The sequence below is a fragment of the Bubalus bubalis genome, chromosome 23, assembly GCF_019923935.1.
Source record: "Bubalus bubalis isolate 160015118507 breed Murrah chromosome 23, NDDB_SH_1, whole genome shotgun sequence".
NCBI lineage: Eukaryota > Metazoa > Chordata > Mammalia > Artiodactyla > Bovidae > Bubalus > Bubalus bubalis.
Genome location: NC_059179.1, coordinates 37,341,487 through 37,364,428, shown reverse-complemented (window position 1 = coordinate 37,364,428; position 22,942 = coordinate 37,341,487). Strand labels below are relative to the sequence as shown.

Below are 22,942 nucleotides of genomic sequence, written 5' to 3'. Positions count from 1 at the left end.
TGGTTCCTCTGCCTTTTGTAGATCTTCTGTAAAAGTGAAGTTGTTGTACAGTGAACTTTCAAAAAGTAGCAGATTCTTGAATTGCAGCTCTCTTTTTCTATGTTTGCTTTAATTAACAGATTGGTGTGTTTGAGAGTGAGGGTCATTTTATATTCATTTCTCTTATCACCCAAGTCTAACAGTGTCTGGTACACGACCCATGTTTAATAATTTCTCAGTGTTGAATGATGTAAATTATTCTTTTTAAAGTCTTCCCCTCCATATTTAAAGACTATTTATTAGAATAGTTTCAGGTACACAGCAAAACTGAAAGGAAGGTACACAGGTTCTCATGTACCTTCTGTCCCAATGTACGCATAGATTCCTCCATTATCAACATCTTACACCAAAATGAGATGTTTATTACAACTGATGAATTTACACTGACAGACTGTAATCAGCCAAAGTCCATAGTTTTTATTATGGCTTACCCTTGGTGTTGTACGTTCTGAGTTTGGACAAATGCATCCATTGTTATAGTATCATACAGTATCATTCATTGCCTTAGGTTTAAAAAAATTGAGATATAATTAACATATATATTAGTTTTAGGTATACAACACAAGGATTCAATATTTGTATATATTGCAAAATGATCACAACAGTAAGTTTAGTTAACATCCATTACCATACATAGTCAGAAAGTTCTATTTTTAAGATAATTTTTTAAGATACAATTTACATAGCATAAAATAAGTCTTTTAAATTGTACAGTTTTAAAGTGTTTCTAATATATTAAAAGCAGATGTCATAAAAATGCGGATGTCATTGCTATCTAATTTCAGAGCACTTTCATCACTACAAAAAGAAACCTCATACCCATTCCTCATTCCCTCCTACCTCCAGCCCTTGGCAGCTACTAATCTAATTTTGGTTTCTGATTTTCCATTACTTGACATTTTATGTAAATAGAATCATATAATATGTGTCTTCTTAGCATAATGTTTTCAAGGTTGTCCATGTATAGCATGTATCAGTACTTCATTCCTGTACAAATACTATTCTATTGTATGAAAAAAGTGAAAGTGTTAGTCCTTCAGTTGTGTCCGACTCTTTGGGACCCCATAGACTGTAATTTGCCAGTCTCCTCTGTCCATGGAATTCTCCAGGCAAGAATACTGGAGTAAGAAGCCATTCCCTTCTCCAGGGGATCTTCCCATTCTGTTGTATGGACATACCATATTTTGTCTATCCATTTACCAACTGATGGACATTTGGGGTGCTTTTCCTTTTTGACTGTTATAAATAATGCTGTTTACATTGACATACAAGTTTCTGTGTGAACGTATGGTTTTAATTGTCTTGGGTATACACATAGGAGTGAAGTTTCTGGGTCATATGGTTACTCTTAAACTTTTTTAGGGGCTGCCAAATTGTTTTCAGAATGGCTGCAGCATTTTACATTGCCACTGGCAATGTATGAGGGTTCCAATTTCTCCACATATTCTCACACACTTGTTATTGTCTCTCTTATTGATTATAGCCATCTTAGTGAGTGTGAAGTGGTACTTCATTGTGGTTTTGATTTGCATTTACCTAGTGACTAATGATTTTACACATCTTTTCCTGTGTAATATTGGCCATTTTTTTTTCATGACTCATTGGCCATTTTTTTCTTGACATTTTTGATATGACATTCCAACATGTAGATTTTTTTTGTATTCTGTTTGGTATTCTTTCAGCTTCCTGTCCTGCAGTTTGGTGTTTGTCATTAACTTTGGAAAATTCTCGGTCATTATTACTTCAAATATTTCTTAGATTTTTTTCTTTCTTCTGGTATTTCAGTTGGACTTCCCAGGTGGTGCTAGTGGTAAAGAACCTACCTGCCAATGAAGGAGACATAAGGGTTCCATCCCTGGGTCAGGAAGATCAATTGTATGTATATTAAACCTTTGGTAATTGTCCCACATTTCTTGGATAGTGTGTTGATTTTTTTTCCTCTTTGCTTTTCAGTTTGGGAAGTTTCTTTCCTCTTTTGTGTCCAGTTTGTTCATGGGCCCATTAAAGGCATTCTTCATTCCTGTTAAAATATTTATTTCTTGCATTTCTTTTTGACTCTTTCTTAGAGTTTCTGTCTCTGTGCTTACATTGCCCATCTTGTACATTGTCCACTTGTTTCATTCCATCCCTTAGCATGTTATTTGTAGCCATTTTAAATTCCTGGTCTGAAATTTCTAAAACTTTGCCATATCTGAGGCCAGTTCTGAAGACTACTGTGTCTCTTTAAGCTGTTTTTGCTTTTGATCTTTGAGTATGGCTTGTAATTCTTTGTTTAAACCTGTTCATGATGTACTGGGTAAAAAGAGCTGAGGTGAATAGGCATTTACTGTGAAGTTTTATGTTCATTTGGCAGTAAGCTCTGTTTACTGTTTTCTCTAGCTGCAGGTGTCAGGGGCTAAATTTTCCTCTAGTGACCTTGTTCTGTCTCTTCTGTGTTTTGGGGTTTCTGTAAAGACTTAAGATCTTAGACATGCAATTTTTTCCATTGTAATCCCCTGTTATTATATAGGAATGCTACAGATGTGATGATAAAGTTTAAGGGGGAAGGGATGCATTCTATAGACCTATGATTGGACCTTGGTCTTTTAGTGAAACTGTGCCCCTGGGCTGTGACCTTAAAAATAATTTACCCTTTCTGGTAGATGAGAACACTGGAGTTGGGGAATCCCTTATGCCACATGAAGGGACTGGGGTTGGGTATTTTTCTTTCCCTGTGTGGGAGAGTGGACCAGGCCTCTGTTGGCTATTTTCATTCTCTAGGTTATTAAGCTTTAATAAAATCTCAGTAAAATAGTTTCTCCTGAAGATAGGCCTTGTTAAAGATAACAGAATTCTCTGGGTATATTTCAAAATGGCTACCATTATGACTAGAAAAGATACTTGATATGGTTTAGTCTTCTTAAATTTGTTACAACATTTTGTGGCTAAAAACATGATATATCCTGGGGATACTTGGTCATGTTGTATAATCCCTGTAATGTTCTGTTGGATTAGCTGCTAGTATTTAGTTGTGGACTTTTTATCTGTATTTACAAGGGTTATTTGTCTAAAATTTTCTTGAGATATCTTTATTTGGCTTTGATATGACAGTAATGTTGACTTCATAGAATGAATTAGGAAGTGTTCCCTTGTTTTCTATTTTTTGAATGAGTTTAGAGGAAATGATAATTGTACTTGAAATACTTGGTAGAATTCACTAGTGGAAGGCATCTATCCTGGACTTTTCTTCACTGGAATGTTTTTCATCACTGATTCAGTCTCTTTACTTGTTAGGAGTCTACTGAGATTTTCTTTTCCTAAGTCAGTCTATATGATTTGTATGTTTCTAGAAATCTGTTCATTTCATCTCGGTTTTCTAATTTGTTGGTATATAATTATTCATATTATTTTTTTATAATTTTTTATTTTCATATTGTTGGTGATGTCTCCACTTTCATTTCTGATTTTAGTTATTTTTGTCATCTCTCGTTACTAAGGTTAGCCAAAGATTTGTCAATTTTGTTGATATTTTCAAAGAAATAACTTTGGATTTCATTGATTCTATTGTGTTTCCATTTGTGTTACTGTATTTATCTCCATTCTTATCTTCATTACTTCTTTCCTTTTGCTAACTTTGGATTTATTTTACTCTTCTTTTTCTTTTCTCTCAACGTGTAAAGTTAGCCATTTACAGCCATAGATTTCACTGGGAGCACTCACCTGCCTTCACTGCACCCCATACGTTTTTGTATATTTTTGTTTTTTATCCTGTGTTCTGATTTCCCTTGTAATTTCTTCTTTGAACCTTTAGTTATTGAAAAGGGTGTTATTTAATATCTATATTTGTGGATTTTCCAGAATTTTCTTCTACTGCTGATTTTCTAATATCATTCCATTATGGTTAAAGAAAATACTTTGTACCATTATATGACTTTAATTTTTTAAAATTTATTGATACTAAATTCTTGGCCAAACATAATATCTATCCTAGAGAATGTTCCCATGTGCACTTGAGAAGAATGTGAATTGTGCTTCTGCTGTTTGGAGTGTTCTATATATGTCTGTTATATCCATTTGGTTTATAGTGTTGTTTAAGTCCTCTCTGTCTTTACTGATCTTCTACCTAAATTTTGTATCCATTATTGAAAGTGGGATATTGTAATCTCTAACTATTATTGTTAAACTATTTCTCCCTTCAGTTCTGTCAATGTTTGCTTTGTATGTTTTGGGAGTTGTTTGTTTGCTGTATATGTGCTTATAATTGTTATACATACTTGATGAATTGACACTTTTGTGAATATATCATGTCCTCCTTTGTCTCTTGTAATAGACTTTTGACTTAAAAGTCTGTTCCTCTGATATTGGTGTACCACCCCATTTCTCTTTTGGTTACTATTTGTATGGGATATTTTTCCATTGTTTTATTTTCAATGTATTTGTGTCTCATATTGTTGAGTGTTGAATTTTATTGTAATCCTTTAATGATTACAACATTAAATAATAAGTCTGCCATCACTTTTATTGTTGTTCTCCTGTAGGTAATATGTATTTTTCTTTGACTGCTTTTAAGACCTGATTGTCATATTTGGTTTTTAACAATTTGACTATGAAATGTCTAGGAGTGGTCCTTGCATTTCTGTGGCATTATTTATAGAGGCAAATACTAGTAGCAAGTCAAATGTCTAAGAATTTGAGAATAGTTAAGTATTCATTGATATAATGGAGTGATACTAAGTATGTAGACTTTACTGATGCAAGATAATATATATATGACATAATGTTTAGTAAAAAGTAGAATTAATATATATAAATATTTGAAAAATGAAAACTACTTATACAAAAAGAATATAAATTTAATAGAGTTATTTAAGTAGTCTATTAAGGTAAAAGTTTTCTTCCTCTGAAAACCTGTTGTTTTTTTTTTAAATAACTTTTCTGAGATAAAATTCACATACCACAAAACTTCCCAGCAAAGTATATACTGAAAGTGTACAACCTAATGGTTTTGAATATGTTCACAGAGTTGTTCAACCATCACCACAATCAATTTTAGAAAAATTTTACCACCCCAAAGAAAAATCCCATACGTACTAGCAGCCACTTACCATTTCCCCAACCATCTACAGTCCTAGACAACCATTGATTAACTTTCTCTGCGGATTTGCCTATTTTGGACATGCTAGATCAATGGAATCATACAATGTCTGGTGTTTTCTGACTGGCTTTTTCACTTAATGTTTTCAAAGTTTATCCATGCTGTGGCATGTATCAATACTTTTATTTCTTTTTATTGTTAAATAGTGATCCAATGTTATTATTTTTATATCATAATTAATAATATAGTAAAGGCTTTTAGGGTAGATTACCTAATATGGAATTAGTGAAAAGGAAATGAACCTTCATTTCCTATTGTATTTCAGTCTTATTTGTCTGCATACCTCAAAAGATTACATAAATAATGTGATTTTACAGTAATTTCCTGGCAACACAAACATTAAGAGAAAATCTACTGATCACTGCTCTCTCCCACTCCACTCCTCACCCCTTGGGCCTGTTCCTCTACTTTCTACCCCTAGTTGTTGTTTAGTTGTTAAGTTGTATCCAGTTCTTTTGTGACCCCATGGACTGTAGCCCGCCTGGCTCCTCTATCCATGGGATTTCTCAGGCAAGAATACAGAGTGGGTTGCCATGTCCTCCTTCAGGGGATCTTCCCGACCCAGGGATCAAACCCATGTCTCCTGTGTCTCCTGCAGTGGCAGGCGGGTGCTTTACACTGAAACACCGGGGAAGCCCTCTACCCCTAGAGGCAGCCATCATCCCAAGTTTGGTACATATCCTTTCAACTCATTTTTGAAAAGTCTCTCCTTCCCCTCTCTCTTTTAGTATATATTAAAAACACATTTTTAAAGGTTTTTAATTACATGTTTTATGGAGGTTAATGAATCCATTGTGATGCTTGCAACATAAATCCCTATATGCATTATTAAATAGAACAAAAACTAATTATTATCACTTCTATCCTTTCCATCAATATTCATATCATATAAATAAACCATAGTGTAATGGGAGAGCTGAATCCCTATAATTGACTCTAATAGCCATCCTAATAATTCATTCCCTGCCCTCAAGATAATACCATATTATATTTCAGGAGGCTATTTTAATTTCAAGGAAGGTAAACAAGATTAATTTCAAGGGGGTGCAGAGTGGAACCAAAGCACTCAATTTGATTATAGATTTGATAATTAATTAACTCATTCTTAAAGTCCAAAAGTGATACCTAAATTACTGTATAATTAGAGTAGAAAAATCAGCCATTTAAAAAATGGAGGCTTGTGAACTAACCCAAATATTTAACGGGCACTCTGCTGGTATTTGGTTTAATGTAAGAAAATAATTGATTATTTAGATTTGGAGGAGGCCTCTGGCATTATCCAGCAGAGTGACTGATCAGTTATTAATATAATAGGTTTCCTGGCTGCAGTATGAAAGCTAGATGGCCATGATTTGTTACTCAAATCTTTTTCTTTTTCTGGAAAGAAATGATTTCTCATGATGCAAAATAACTGGTGGCAGCACATTTCATTCATGTTTCATGTACTTGAGTCTGAAGCAATTCAGGGTCTTCTTTAAACTCTGAGGATTTTACTGGGCCTTCTTTAAACTCCGAGAATTAAGATACCATCTCGGGTAATCTTAAGGCAAAGGCCATTTGGTTATTATTATTTCTTAAACTAGCTTATGAAAAAACTAGGGAAAGGACTGAACAATAAGACCTCATGCCAAAATTATTTTTAAATTTTCAAAATTTTAATTCACTCTATTTAAAAACACTGTGCTGCCTTTTTTAGATCATTCTAACACTAAATCACTCATGCTAAAATGTTATATTGCCTTTTTAGAAAAAGAGGAAGCAGCGCTACCATCTTTTTCCAGTTTGTTTTGAATTAGAACTTGGGAGGAGTATCAGACAGATACTAGTTACAGTATTTACCTGTATTCTAGCACTCCTCCACCATCCATCACGGAGATCCATTCAGTAAACAGAGTTGGGTATTTACATAAAATAGCAAGTGAGGAATGAGGAGAAGCACTGTGCAGGTGTAGAACCCACACGAAGAGCTTTGAGATAGTGAGAAAACTCAAGATGTGTAGTGAGCCTAATTGAGTTTGGATTTACTTTGTATGCTTAATGATTAGTGTAAAAGTGCCTGTGCCCATTTTAGCATCCACAACGCCTTGTTCACAGAGCTGTAAACTTTTTCTTTTTTTGAAAAGAACACCTGCTGCTGCTGCTAAGTCGCTTCAGTCGTGTCCGACTCTGTGCGACCCCATAGACGGCAGCCCACCAGGCTGCCCCGTCCCTGGGATTCTCCAGGCAAGAACACTGGACCTAGTGTATGTCAAATTATGGATGTGGCGTTTTGTGTATTTTCCTCTCCTTGTTGAATACTTAACAACTCTTCCGGGAGAGTGGATATTCGTATTATTCCCATTTTTTTTTTTCAGATGAAGTTCAAAGAGATCAGGAAACTTGACTAAGGACTGGCTGCTGGGGGTAGGGGAGAGCCATTTTGAAATCTGGCAGGCCTACCGCCCCTCTTCTGGTCAGGCTCGAACCCAGAGCTGGGTTCAAATAGAGCAGAAGGTAGTCAAACGTCACCAGCCTCTGATGTCAGGCAGCTGTGTGATCTTAGGCATTCGGACTGCAATGGCCTCTACCCTGAAGAGATCTTTCCACTACAGACCACATGATTTGCAGGGTCTGGTGATCTGTGGGCTGCAGGGCTCAGTTTTGAGCATTTCTCAAACCGAGGGCAGCTGGAGGAAGCCAGCCCAGGAGCCAGGAGCAGTTAACTAATTTACCACGCCCTCCCTGGCTCACTGTGTACCTTACCCTTCTGGTCTGTTTCAGTATCTGTACGCTTGCCTTGCAAAGTGCCAAACGTACAACACAGAGCCTGCCCCTGGGGGAAGAGGGCAGGAACCTAGGTTTATCCACACGGAGCCCCCACCCCCAGGGTCCTCTATGCAAGAACTGGGGAAGAATCTGGGTGTTTATTAGCTCATAACATCTCGCTCTCTGCATTATCAGTAGTTCGTGGGGAAAGGCCTTTGACAGCGTTCAAAGTGGGCTTCTCATAGACGATGCAGACCCAGGGCAGGCTTCCTCCAGAACACGCGCCTGGCCGGGCGTGGGGGTGGCGGTCCAAAAGGAGGGTGGAGGCGGAGAAGGGGGGTGCAGGCGGAGACGGGGGTGGGGTGGGGGGGGGAACGGGTGCAGGAACCAGCCAGCGCCACCTCAACACAGGGCCCGCGCACGCCCTCCCGCCCGCGCATCCTGCGGCGCCGGCCTGGGCGGCGGAGGAAGCCGAGCGCATCGGCGGCCGCCGCAGGCTAGCACGGTAGACGGTCCCGTGGTCACCGAGGGTGCCTCCGGCGTCCCCACCCTTCCCCGCTGCCCCCGGGGCTGCCGGCCTGTCTCCGCCCCCTCCCCGCCTCTCCGCCGGCCGGCAGGTAAAGCCGCTGAGGCCGAGGAGTAGGTGCGCTGGGATGATCTCACCCGCGCGCCCCGCTCCTGCAGGAGGAGGAGGAGGAGGAGGAGCGGGAGCAAATCCAACTTCCGGGTAGCGAAGCCGCCCGCCAGCGGCATCTTGCTTTTTTCTTCCCCCCACCCCCCACACCCCTGCTGCACCCCCTCTCTTCTCCCTCCTTTCCTTTTATTCCCGGCCCCACCTGCCAAAATGAACAGCTCGGAAGAGGAGAAGCAGCTGCAGCTCATCTCCAGCCTGAAGGAACAAGGTAGGCGGGCGCGTAGCCGCCAGGTGCGGGCGGCCGCGGCCCGTGGGCGGGGACGACTCCGGGGCGCCTGGTGCGGAGCGGGTGGAAGCTGGGCGGGAGGGGTCGCGGCCGCCACCGTTACCCCCAGTAGCTCCGACACCCCGGGGAGAGGCGTCCGCCGCGCCCCGCGCGCTTGGGCGAGCCCCGGGCAGAGGGTTAACGTGCCTGTGCCCCGGAGGGTCGCGCCGGGCCGTGCTTGGGAAGCGCTTCCCCGTTGGTGGCTTTAGCTGGAGATGGGGGTTTAGGGAAGGGGACGGGGGTTCGGCGCGGACACGGTCCCACGGTCCCCTCCCGTGCCACGCGGGAGAGGCGAGTGGGGCTGGTTGTCGTGGAGAGGACGCAGTGTGGGCAGCTCCGCTGGCCTGGCTCCCTGGCCGCGGCCCCACCCTTGCACATTGGCGCTGGGAGGCCTGCCGCGCGGTTTGACAGCCTTTCTCCAGCTTTTCATTCTGGTTTGGCCTAGTTCCTCTTTCCTTCCCCAGCTGGGATTTGCAGGCCGTGGTGTGCTTTATCGCTTCCCATTTCTAGCAGTGGATTCGCCAGTGAGGCGGCACCCTGATGGTGTAGGGCTTCTTGATTTAGGACTTGACTCTGGTTCGCAGAAAAGCCAGGCCTTGTAAACTGCATTTCTACACTGCCGGGTAACTAACTAGATGCAGAACTGTTTTAGTATCCTAATAAGTAACAGTTTTAGTTAGTCATTTGCATCGCATCACCACCGGTCTGAACAAAGCCAAATTAAGATCGCATGTGAACCGAACACCTTTTCAACCTAAAATGATTATGTCCCTGACCAAAGGTGGCCTGAGAATACAGGTCAGGAAAGAGAGGAACCATACAGATGTAGGAAGTAAAAATGTGTGGGAACATACTTTTTTTTCTGAATAACTTGCTGACACGACCAGGTCGTGGAAGGGGCCCTGCTCCGTGGTGAATCCTGGTGTTTAGTCCCAGCTTTTTCACTTCTGTTGACTCAACTTACCAACTCTGTGATCTTGGGAGAGTCACTTCTCTTTTATGGATCTTATGGTTAATCAAGCCTTACTTGACTACAGTCAAGAGCTAAACCAGATGATGTCATGAGATCTGTCCAGTACTAAGACCTGTTGCTCCCTGAGATTACAACCTGTTCATAGGGTATATGGATCTCTCTGGAGTCCACATTCCTGAAAACAAATCTCATCATGACTGTTTAGTAACTGGGTGACCTTGGGGAAATTATTTCAGTTCAGTTCACTCAGTCATGTCCTACTCTTTGCGAACCCATGGACTGCAGCACACCAGGCTTCCCTGTCCTTTGCCAACTCCCTGAGCTGGCTCAAACTCATGTCCATCGAGTCGGTGATGCCATCCAACCATCTTATCTTTTGTCGTCCCCTTCTCCTCCTGCCTTCAATCTTTCCCAACATCAGGATCTTTTCCAATGAGTCAGTTCTTCGCATCAGCTCCAAAGTATTGGAGCTTCAGCATCAGTCTTTTCAATGAATATTCAGGACTGATTTCCTTTAGGATGGACTGGTTTGATCTCCTTGCAGTCCAAGGGACTCTCAAGAGTCTTCTCCAACACTACAGTTCAAAAGCATCAATTCTTCAGTGCTCAGCTTTCTTTATAGTCCAACTCTCACATCCATACATGACTACTGAAAAAGCAACAGCTTTGACTAGATGGACCTTTGCTGTCAAAGTAATGTCTCTGCTTTTTAATATGCTGTCTAGGTTGGTCATAGCTTTTCTTCCAAGGAGAAAGCGTCTTTTAATTTCATGGTGGTAGTCACCATGTGCAGTGATTTTCGAGCCCAAGAAAGTAAAGTCTGTCACTGTTTCCATTGTTTCCACTGGGGAAGTTATTTAACCTCTCCAAAATGGGCACAACATGTTTCTCTGTGGTATCCAGCGTCTGGAAAGTACTGGATACATGTTAATGGCTTTTGCCTTCCTAGTACCTTCAGCTCCCATCCTTGATTAGTCTAGTGGGTGGGCACAATGCCTTTATCTGGAATTTCTCAAGTGTTTTAGTGAAGGGCTGGATTTTGTTAGTATTTTATTGCTAATAATACCACCCCCACCAACATACGGGGTTCTTTGTAGCTCAGTGGTAGAGAATCCACCTGCAATGTAGGAGATGCAGGAGATGTGGGTTTGATTCCTGGGTCAAGAAGATACCCCAGAGGAGGCAATTGTAACCCCTTCCAGTATTCTTGCCTGGGAAATCCCATGGACAGAGGAGCCTGGCATGCTACAGACCATAGAGTCGTAAAGAGTCGGACATGATTGAGCAACTGAACATGTATGTGCACTGCCAACATGCTTGTCTCAATTCATATTCTAGACTGTTGAAACTTTTATTATTGATGATATCTGTCAATGGATATCAGATCTTTTGTTGGATGGTCAGTTTTCAAATAATGTTAAAATTTAAAATTTCACTTCTTTTTATTCTATATATAATTTCAAGGGTAATTTACCAATACACATAATGCACAAGTTATTTATATTTGATTTTGGAACACATCTCTATCTCTGTTGGATTTGAGAGCTGAGGAAAAGGGATGATTCTTAAGTTTCTGGTTCTTTTTCCAATTATATTGGGAAATCTGTGCATTGTATTTTTAGAGGATATATTTCTTAATTAGGGCATATCAAAGAGGGTAGAACAGCTGGACTTTGAAATTTGTGTTTCTTAAACAGTAAATTTTTTTAAAAAACATATTGAGTCTGGTTACACAGGTATTGGGATTTCTTTTTCAGCCCACAGTATAATTTTTATAGATTTCAAAATGGGGGCGTTTATTTGTCAATGGACAAAGAGTTGGGCATGAACTGAGTGACTAACATCACCCCACCATAGACTTCGATAGTTGACTTGTTTCAAGTCAAGTTGACTTGTTTCAAGTCAAGTTGACTTGTTTCAAGAGTGTTTTGTTGCTGTTGAAGCTACAGAACTAACTTGGGAAGCTAGGGATTTGAGATATAAAAACAGGCACCTAGGTGTTTGGACTCTTACCAGTATTGTGATCAGTTTTGTAAGCTGATATGTGTGATTTATTTTTGAAAGGAAACAGTACTGTTTACTGCCTGTTAACATTGTGAATAATTCCACTCTCTCTCGTTAATGTGAACAAGAACCATTATTGATTAAAGGCTTTTTTTTCTAATGCTGAGTAAACATATTCCTTTACTCCTTTGACAAATAGCATGTACCTATCACATGTGAGGCCCATGTGCTAGGCACTGGGAGAGAAGATAGTGAACCAGACAGACAAGTTTAATGTCTAGTAGACAGTCATTAATCAAATAATCGTACACATCAGTTTGTACAATTAACAGTTTGTTGTTCTAGGATAGATTTTTAGATAGATTTTTGTTGGCTTAGAGGGCGTATACACATAAAGTTTTGCTAGACGTTGCAGAAATGCCCCCTTGCCCACCTCCGATGGCTGTACCAGTTCGCATTCCCCGCAGCAGTGTCCATTTTCCAACGCGTTGGTCAACACTGACCAATGTAGTCTTTGTTGACATCTTGACAGTTTGTTTAATTTTTGTCTATATGATAAAAATGGTAAACCTTTAAAAAACGTGTTTGACCTGGTTATTAGTGAGGTTTGAAATCTTTTTTACATGTTTATTGACCATTTAGGTTTCATCATATCATTCCTTCCCTAGTGTTTTCAGTCTAAAATTTGCACCCATTCTTCAGGAGGGTGTTCAGAAAGAAAGTTCCCATCCACTGTGAATGGCAGAGCTGACAGCAGCCTTCCCTAATGTGAAGCCTTTAGTGGTGTGGTGAATAAGGTTGCTTTTGACAAAAGTTGTGAAATGTAATGACGGAGTCTGTCATAATATGAACAATCTCTAATTTATACTTACCATTCCCTAAGCTCTATGTCTTATAAATCACACCCACTTTTGAATTACTTCAAAACATTGTATGTTCTCTTCTAGTGAATGGTATAATTAGCTATATTATGTCTTTCTAGAAAGTTATATTATGTCCCTTTAAAAAAAATTAGCCAGTGTGCGATTGCTTATGTTCAAGCAGATGTTGAGGTAATGAGGTAATTCTCCTTTTGTCTTTTTGGGGGCTTTTTTTTTTTTTTTTTGGACTGATTGACATCTTTAATGCACTGAGAAATGGCAACTTGGGATACTATTTCCAATGCATATTTCCTAGCTTACTAAAGTGGACATTTTTCTTACAAAACATGTTACAATTTGCTCCCCTTCCAGAATTCTGCTGGGAAATGATAGACTTAGCTCAGCATTTGTTTAAGATACATGATTTTCTTTGTATTTCATTCAGCCCACATGCATTGAATATTCATAGCCAGGCACTGTGCTAGGCATCAGAGATGCAAAAAATCTTGTCCCTGCTCGTGGAGTTCCTAGTCTAGAGTTGGTACCCTCATTTGGGTCATGTATTTAAAATCCTCTGGCCAAGGAAGGGCGGGGCATCTTGACTGGCAGCCTCCACAAAGACCAAAGGTTTGGAATAGTCCAAAATAGAATGATGCGCCACTCCCAGAAGAGGGGCATGCAGGCCGGGAGACACAAACAGCAGATGTCCAGTAAACTCTCACCATCATAATGCCATGTCATTTGGATCTTGTGGAGGAATTTTGTAGAGAATGATTCCCACTTAGTAAAACTGGTGTTCTAACATAAGACCACCACCAACAAATAAATAAAAATTATGGGCTAGTCTTGGACTAACACTTTTAAATGGCGAGATAATTGGTTTTAAGGCAGGATAACCTTTCACCTTGAGAGTTGGTATCATTTTCTCCAAAATTATTGAGCCAGCGCTCAAAAGTTCAGATGGAAATTTAGTCAAGCTTATTCTTAAGGCTGAGATAGTAATTAAAAGAGGCTTCTTCCAGTGTTCCTTTGGTTTCTAGGCTATAAAGTAGCTACAGCATTATTTTGACAAAAGGGACTGAAGCTGTTGTCCACCACGATTACCATATTAGTGTGCAGAACCGAAGCATTGTCAAACTTGGATCCATACAAAGTCAGTCCCTAGAAAGCTGTTTGGGACTAACTGGTTGCCTTGGTGTTAAGTGCAAACTTGACTTTATACCACTATTTTCTAAGTGTGGTCCAGGGGCCAACTGTGTCTGAAAGAGCCAGGGAATATACGTACTTACTGAGTTGTTTATGAAAAGGCTGGTAAATTTTTTTTTCTTCATCTGGTTACATTTTTATAAGATTTATATTTAAACTTTTTGCTTTTACAACAAAGTATAGATTGAGGATAGAGAAGGCAATGGCACCCCACTCCAGTACTCTTGCCTGGAAAATCCCATGGACAGAGGAGCCTGGTAGGCTGCAGTCCATGGGGTCGCTAAGAGTCAGACACCACTGAGCGACTTCCCTTTAACTTTTCACTTACACGCATTGGAGAAGGAAATGGCAACCCATTCCAGTGTTCTTGCCTGGAGAATCCCAAGGACGGGGAAGCCTGGTGGGGTTCCATCTATGGGGTTGCACAGAGTTGGACATGACTGAAGCGACTTAGCAGCGGCAGCAGCAGCATAGATTGAGGAAAGTCTGCAAAATATAAATGAGCATCTCAGTGAATTACTTTTAAAAAGCAAATATGTTCCTGCTGCTGCTGCTGCTAAGTCGCTTCAGTTGTGTCCGACTCTGTGCAACCCCATAGACGGCAGCCCACCAGGCTCCCCCATCCCTGGGGTTCTCCAGGCAAGAACACTGGAGAGGGTTGCCATTTCCTTCTCTAGCGCATGAAAGTGAAAAGTGAAAGTGAAGTTACTCAGTCATATCCAACTCTTAGTAACCGCATGGACTGCAGCCTACCAGGCTCCTCCATCCATGGGATTTTCCAGGCAAGAGTACTGGAGTGGGGTGCCATTGCCTAACAACACTTAAATCAGAACATTTCCAGAAGCCCCTCATAACCCCTCAATACCATCAGCTTCCTCTAACCGAAGATATTCAATACCACCAAAGATAAGTTTTGCAAGTTTCTGAAATTTACAGAAGTGGAATCATACAGTATGTATTACTTGCTTCTGTCTTCTTTTACTCATTATGTGTATGGTATTTATTAATATTGTTGCATATAGTTGTAGTTCATTTGTTTGCATTGTGCTCAGTTGCTCAGTTGTGTCCGACTTTTTGTGACCCCATGGACTGTAGCCCACCAGGCTCCTCTGTCCATGAGATTTCCCAGGCAAGAATACTGGAGTGGGTTGCCGTTTCTTCCTCCAGTGGATCTTCCCGACGCAGGGATTGAACTGCATTGCCTATATCTTGTGCATTGACAGGCAGATTCTTTACCATTTGAGCCACCTGGGAAGCCTGTGAATAGGCTCCACAAAATGGAAAAGGCCAGGAGATGGATTTTCCCCTCGAGCTTCTAGAAGGAACATAGCTCTGCTGACACGTGGCTTTTAGCTCAGTGAAACCTATTTTGCACTTCTGATCTCCAGAATCCTAAGATAGATTGCTCATCCACTGTGTGAATAAGACAAAAAAAATTTTTTTAAGCTAATATACTAGAGATCAGGGGTCAACAGACTTTTTCTATAAATGACAGAGATAAATATTTTAGGCTTTGTGGGCCATATGATTTTTTGTAAACCAGAGTATTTATTGAAAAGGCATTTTCCTAAAGTTTTTGAGCCACTGCTGAAGAGACCTCAGTTGGGTTACTTGTCTTGAGATGGACATTCAGCATGGCCTGAAGAACTAGATGGTCTAGTCAGAATTTCACTGTTCAGTTCAGTTGTTCAGTCATGTCCAACTCTTTGAGACCCTATGGACTGCAGCACACCAGGCTTCCCTATCACTAACTCCCGGAGATTGTGCAAACTCATTTCCATCGAGTCAGTGATGCCATCCAACCATCTCATCCTCTATTGTCCCCTTCTCCTCCTGCCTTCAATCTTTCCCAGCATCAGAGTCTTTTCCAATGAGTTAGTTCTTCGCATCAGGTGGCAAAAGTATTGGAGTTTTAGCTTTAGCATCAGTCCTTTCAATGAATATTCAGGACTGATTTCCTTTAGGATGAACTGGTTTCATCTCCTTGCAGTCCAAGGGACTCTCAAGAGTCTTCTCCAACACCACAGTTCAAAAGCATCATTTCTTCACGGCTCAGTTTTCTTAATGGTCTCTCACATCCATACATGACCACTGGAAAAACCATAGCTTTGACTAGATGGACCTTTGTTGGCAAAGTAATGTCTTTGCTTTTTAATATCTAGGTTGATCATAGCTTTTCTTCCAAGGAACAAGCGTCTTTTGATTTCATGACTGCAGTCACCATCTGTGGTGATTTGGAGCCCAAGAAAATAAAGTCTGTCATTGTTTCCATTGTTTCCCCATCCATTTGCCATGAAGTGATGGGGCCAGATGCCATGATCTTCATTTTTTAAATGTTGAGTTTTAAGCCAGCTTTTTCACTCTTCTCTTTCACTTTCATTAAGAGGCTCTTAAGTTCCTCTTTCCTTTCTGCCATTTCGGGGGTGTCATCTGCATATTTGAGGTTATTGATATTTCTCCCGGCAATCTTGATTCCACCTTGTGCTTCATCCAGTCCGGCATTTCGCATGGTGTACTCTGCATATAAGTTAAATAAGCAGGGTGACAGTATACAGCCCTGACGTATTCCTTTCCCAATTTGGAACCAGGCCATTGTTCCATATCTGGTTCTGACTGTTGCTTTTTGACCTGCATACAGATTTCTCAGGAGACAGGAAAGGTGGTCTGGTATTCCCGTCTTAACTCTGCAATTAGGTAGATCAGTCTTACTTTGTTGTTGTTGTTGTTAGATGTAAGAGTAAACATATGCTTATAGAAGAAAAAAAGCATATGGACTGAAAAATACAATTAGCTACTCCTTCTAGCTCATTGTTTCTGAGTCTTTATTATATTCTCCAAAGGAGTCTTTTTTTGGGGGGGGGGTGTGGGGGTTTCCAGGTGGCACAGGGGTAAAGAATCCACCTTCTTGTGCAGGAAACGCAAGAGACACAGGTTAGATCCCTGGTTCAGGAAGATCCCCTGGAGGAGGAAATGGCAGTCCACTCCAATATTCTTGCCTGGGAAGTCCCATGGACAGAGGAGCCTGGCAGGCTGCAGTCCAAGGGCTCACAGAGTTGAACATGACTAAGCATGCACTCAGGATCGTATATATGTACCTCTAATAAGAGTTGATGAAAATGGCACTTCACCTGTAATCCTCTCCTAAAAACTTGTAGTCCAAGTCTAATGAGGACAACATCCCATGTTAAGGAACATTCTACAAAGTATCTGATCAGTGCTCTTCAAAACAGTCAAAATTATCTAAAACAAGGAAAGTCGGAGAAATTCGTCACAGCCTAGATACTTGATGGATATGAGTTTGAGCAAACTCTGGGAGGGGTCAAGGAAGTCTGGTGTGCTGCAGTCCATGGGATTGCAAAGAGTCGGACATGACTGAGCAACTGAACAAACAGCAAGATGTGTCTAAGGAGACACGACAACTAAATATAGTGTGGCATCTGAATGCTCCTGGAACAAAAGTAGAACGCTAGGTAAGAACTAAGGAAATAAGGTATGGGCTGTAGTTCATAATAGTGTGTCAGTATTCGTCCATTAATTGAAAGAAAAGTAACACAATAAAGTAAGATGTTAATAATAGGAGAAACTGAATGTACGGTATATGGGAACTCTACTATGTGGGCAGTTTTGCTATGGATCTAAAGTTTATAAAATCAAAATTTATTGAGAACAGTAACGTTCACAACCTTGTACACATATAGCTGTAAGTACAGCTGTAGGAAGAATTCTCAGGAGTGCAACTGTTAAATCACAAAAGTCTGTGTATTTTAAACTTTGTTGTGCTGTAGATTTTATTCAGAGCTGCTATGACAGCCAAGATTCACTTTAAAATGTGGAAGGAACACTGCTTTTGGTCTTCTCTGCTTCCCATGCTGGCTAAGCATTTTATTTCATTTATTTTTTTTAATTGAACTATTTAAGTATTATAAACATTAAATCATGAGTTTTGAAATTTTTGTATGATACAGTGGACAGTAATATATTAGGATCCTTTTAGTTACTTGATTCTATCTCAGATCCTGTATGATGTAATTCAGGGTATGATTCTGAGACTGATACACACACATACATACACACATATATGTATATATATTTGTTGTTTTTTTTTTTAAATAAGACTTTGGGGAGCAGTTTTAGATTGTAGAAAGATGGAACAGAAAGTACAGAGAATTCTTGCATAATCCCTCATCTTCCCCCACTTTTTTCTATCATTATCATTTTATATTAGTGTGGTACAAATTATTGTACTACAAAACTGTACTACAGTTCTTAGAACTGATGAGCCAGTATTGATACATTATTATTAACTAAAGTCCGTAGTTTGCATTAGGGTTTATTTTTTATGTTGCACATTCTGCGGGTTTAGACAAAGGTATGACATGTACCCATCGTAACATTTATCAAACAGAATAATTTCACTGTTCCAAAAACTTCCTCTGTCCTACCTGTTCATTCCTCTTACATTACCCTGGAACTCCTGGCAGCCACCCATCGCTCCATCAGTTTCGCTTTTTCCGAACTGTTAAATATTTGAAATTGTACAGATTGTTGCATTTTCCAATTGGCTTCTTCCACTTAGCAATATGCATGTAGGCTTCCTATGTGTCTTTTGTGCTTGAGAGCTCATTTATTTCTCTTTATCCCTGAATAATACCCCATTGTATGGGTGTACCATTGTCAGTTTCTCCATTCACTTGTTGATGAGCATGATGTTTGCTTCCGAGTTCTGGCAGTTATGAATAAAGCGGCTGTAAACAGTCACGTGGTGGTGAGGTAGGGGGAAGGGAAGAGTCCTAGAATAGGGTCTCCGTGTTTCAGTGAGCTACGCCCTAGGCTGTGACTTTCATAAGTGCTTCTAGTTTTAGTTTTCCCTGTTAGTAAGACAAGACTACAAAGGGTTGGAGGTGGTTGTTATAGTCTCTTCAATCTGTTAGGCTCTGATAAAAGAATTTCCCTTGAGGGAAGGCCTTGTTAAGAAGAACAGAAGGCTCTGGGCGTATTTCATCATGGATACTTTTCTTGTCCCCTGCCAGGACCAGTGGGGAATTTTCCTCAGTATTCACTGTGAGGTCCTGGTAGCATTCCTGGAGGTAGGACTCATAAAAGTGTCAGGGCTTCCTAACCCTGCCCCTCACCTGGAGTTTTTAACTTTCAAAACTTGTTGCAACTGAACCTCTAGCAGTTTGTCAGTTAACAGTTTAATTTTTCTTCCCCTGGCTTGGCACAGGAGGGGATTTTGTACCTTGGCTTCTTCTCCACTAGGCTGTGATCCTCTGTATCTACCTGAGTGTATCTCTGATTTTTAGAGTAGCAGTTTGCCCAGTGTCTTCTGTTCTCTCAGGGATCTAAGAAGAGTTGTTGATTTTGTTTGTTCAGCTTTTGTTGTTGTTGTTGTTGTGAGAACCACAGTGTCAGCCTACAAGCTCCTTAAATGCCAGACCAGAAACCAGGCTAATAAATGTGTTTTAAAGTTACCTAGTTTCCTTCCTTTCTTTTCGTTAACTTGAAGTCCTTAATATAGTTTGTTGAGATGACGTCTTAAGCATCATTTAATCGTTAGCGCTGTACTGTGTGTTCTATCAGGTAAAGATTGAATTTCAGGTTTGCCGTAACTTCTTTTCAGATACGAAATGTCTCACCTTTGTGTTTGATTAGGTTTTCCAGCAGTGTTTTCCCTGGCTCTTCTAATGCTTTCATTAACAACTGAGGCATAAATGACTTCTCTTTCTATTCTGCCTTTAAGAGCAGGACCTATTGGGATGTGTGGAGAAGGGAATAATGTCCTAATTGAACATTATCTCTTATGACTCATGTCCTTATACCCCATTAGTAAGAGATGTTTCAAGGCTCCGTGGGTTTCAGAGATGCAGACTCAACAGATGAGAATATGTATTAAATGATCTCATGAGGCAGTGTTCTTTTTTTTTTCTTTTGGTTATATTTGATGGCTTTTTAAAGCTTCATTTTTCTAAAGTACCTTGTTGTAACATATGAGGTAAGAGGCCCTTTTAGTTTGGGGAGGAAAGTATGTGCTCTTGCATAAGTTGTTCATGTAAAGACCTAGGCCCGTTCTGCCTTCTTCCTGAATTTAGCACACATTTATCAAGTGCCTGATAGCTCAGGTGGTGAAGAATCCACCTGCAGTGCAGGAGACCCTGGTTTGATTCCTGGGTCGGGAAGCCACTGGAGAGGGGATAGGCTACCCACTCCAGTATTCTTGGGCTTCCCTTGTGGCTCAGCTGGTAAAGAATCTGCCTGCAATTTGGGAGACCTAGGTTTGATCCCTGGGTTGGGAAGATCACCTGGAGAAGGGAAAGGCTACCCACTCCAGTATTCTGGCCTGGAGAATTCCATGGACTGTATAGTCCATAGGGTCGCAAAGAGTCGGACACAACTGAGTGACTTTCACTCACTCACTTATCAAGTGCCTTCTATATGTCAGGCATTGTGCTAGAAGAGGGCACAATGGATGGATAAAGACACAGTCTTCACCCCAGAGGATTATTTCTTGTCTAGTGCTTGGGCTTCCCTGGTGGCTCAGATGGTAAAGAATCCACCTTCAATGGGGGAGACCTGGCTTCGATCCCTGGGTTGGGAAGATCCCCTGGAGAAGGAAATGGCAATCCACTCCAGTATTCTTGCCTGGAGAATCCCCATGGACAGAGGAGCCTGGCGGGCACAGTCCATGGGTCACAAAGGGTCAGACACGACTGAGCAACTAAGCACACCAGCACAGCGCACATCACACACAGTAATGCTCAGAAGTGTTTTTACATGGATGACTGTGAATCAGTACACTGGTTCTGCTTCCACCATTTCTTACCATGGGATTTGACTTTTCTACACATTTGTATCTTCACATTTAAAAAGTGGATGTTAATATTTGGCTTAATTGCTCTACATCATAGATTTATATGAACCAGCCATTCATTCATTATAGGCATGGACTCTGGCTTAGTATTCAGCTGAGTGTAAGGTTTACAGCAATTGAGTGGGAGAAAAGGCAAGAAAACAGATTTATTTTCAGACAACTTATTAATGTTGCATGTAGATGCTCCAGTAGAGATATGTGAACAGTACACACTGGTGAAAATTACAATGTTAGTCACTCAGCTGTGTCTGACACTGTGCGACCCTGTGAACTATAGCCTGCCAGGCTCCTCTGTCCATGGGATTCTCCAGGCAAGAATACTGGAATGAATTGCTATGCCCTTCTCCAGGGGATCTTTCTGATCCAGGGATCGAACCTGGGTCTCTTGCATTGCAACCAGATTCTTTACCATCTGAGCCACCTGGGAAGTCACTATAAATGCTGATTTTTGCCCATGGTATATGGGGAGAGTTTCTTAGAAGAAATGACAGTTGAATTGCATTGAAAAGGAGGATGTGGGGAAGATGGGGAAGGGAGGACCTTGTAGACAGAGGGGAAAATATTTGTAAAGACACCAGCATGTGAAAGGTCTTAGAGGGTTTAGGGAAGTGTTGGAGCTTTGGGGGGTGATGGAGTGAGTTGTGATCTCTGAATGGAGAGAGGAGAGGGGAGTGGGGTTCCCAGATGTGACACTAACATCTTTGGTGGCTTTTAAACAAGAAAAGGAAATAACCAGATTGCTCTATTACAATGCTAACTATCTATTTTGTAAAGAATGAACTTGGTATACGGGGAAACTAGAGGCTAGAGGAGGAGTTGTTGTCAGTCGCTAAGTCGTGTCTGATTCATTGTGACCCCATGGTCTGCAGCACGCCAGGCTTCCTACCCTTTCCCATCTCCTAAAGTTTGCTCAAGCTCATGTCCATTGAGTTGATGATGCCATCCAACCGTCTCATCCTCTGCCACCCCCTTCTCCTGCCTTCAGTCTTTCCCAGCAGCAGGGTCCTTTCCAGTGCATAGGCTCTTCACATCAGGTGGCCAAAATATTGGAGCAGCTTCAGCATCAGTTCTTCCAATGAATATTCAGGGCTGATTTCCTTTAGGATTGACTTGTTTGATCTCCTTGCTGTTGAAGGGACTCTTCAAGAGTCTTCTCCAGCAGCACAGTTCGAAAGAAGCACTGACTACAGAGGAAGGGCAGATCGGAGAGACATTTTGAGATCTGAGTAGTGTGAAGATCCTTTGGTGGTGAGGGGGAGGTGGGGAATCAAGGCGATGATTCCCTTGATGCTGCGATACTAGCTTAAGAACTAGGTAGATGATGGTCATGCATACAGGAAGTAGGGCGGTTGGGCAAAATTTAATTGATAAGTTCCCTTTCTAACATGTTGCGTTTGAGGTGCTTGTAAGGTATCTGGGCAGAGATGTCCAGAAATACTGTCCAGTAGAACTTCCAGCTGGGATGGAAGTGTTCTGTGTTCACTGTCCACAGTGGTAGCCACTAGCCACGTGTAGCTATTGAGCAGCTGGAGAGCTGAATTTAAAATTTTATTTTCGTTAAAACTTAAATGTAAGTAGCCACATGTGGCCAGTGGCTACCAGATTTGACAGTGCAGGTCTTTTGTAGTGGTTGGAAATACTGATCTGGAGCTAAGGCTAGGATGGAGTGGTTAAGCTTGCTGGGACTGAGAGGCACACTGGACTCTAAAATGCTAAAACTGGAAAAGGTCCAGGCAAACTGATTGTTGTTCATCCTAGCCAGAGGTGTTATTGGCCTGTAATTATGACTTTAGTTGTCATGTTTCTCAAACAACTAAGTCTCCTCAGCTCCTTCCTGGGATGGCTATGGCATGGTCTGCAGCTTGGAAAGAAAATTCCCTTTCTTGGCTTTAGGGGGTTAGAAAATAGAAAACCAGCATGATTCTTGAAACACGTGCTTTGCCTGATATTCTCCTTGTTTTCTCCACATCTTCCTTTTTCTTCCATTCCGTTCTCCTATGTAGTGAGTCTCTTCTTTGGCTGCACATTAAAATCACCTGGGGTGCTTACTTCTTATAAAAAAATATGGCTGTCCAAGGTCCACCTAGTTAAATCAGAATCTTGGGTTGGGGGGGAGTGGAGAGGGAATTAGGCAGCTGTGGGATTTAAAAATGC

The 22,942-nt window shown here is 41.0% G+C and overlaps 1 protein-coding gene across 4 annotated transcripts in view; it reads left to right on the top strand.

The window, feature by feature from the left end:
• The first annotated feature begins 8,297 nt into the window (after positions 1-8,297).
• The window catches only part of SHTN1 (shootin 1), a 110,537-nt gene continuing 95,892 nt past the window's right edge, over positions 8,298-22,942 (top strand). For 2 of the 4 annotated variants that reach the window (XM_044935096.1, XM_006071691.3), the window contains exon 1: positions 8,300-8,820. Coding sequence is in view for 3 of the 4 variants with exons in the window: in XM_006071691.3 (XP_006071753.2) it covers positions 8,763-8,820 (58 nt within the window). In the remaining variant the exon portion in view is untranslated. Of the gene's footprint in view, positions 8,821-22,942 lie in introns of all 4 variants that reach the window. The other 2 variants (XM_044935097.1, XM_006071689.3) reach the window with 2 other exon arrangements.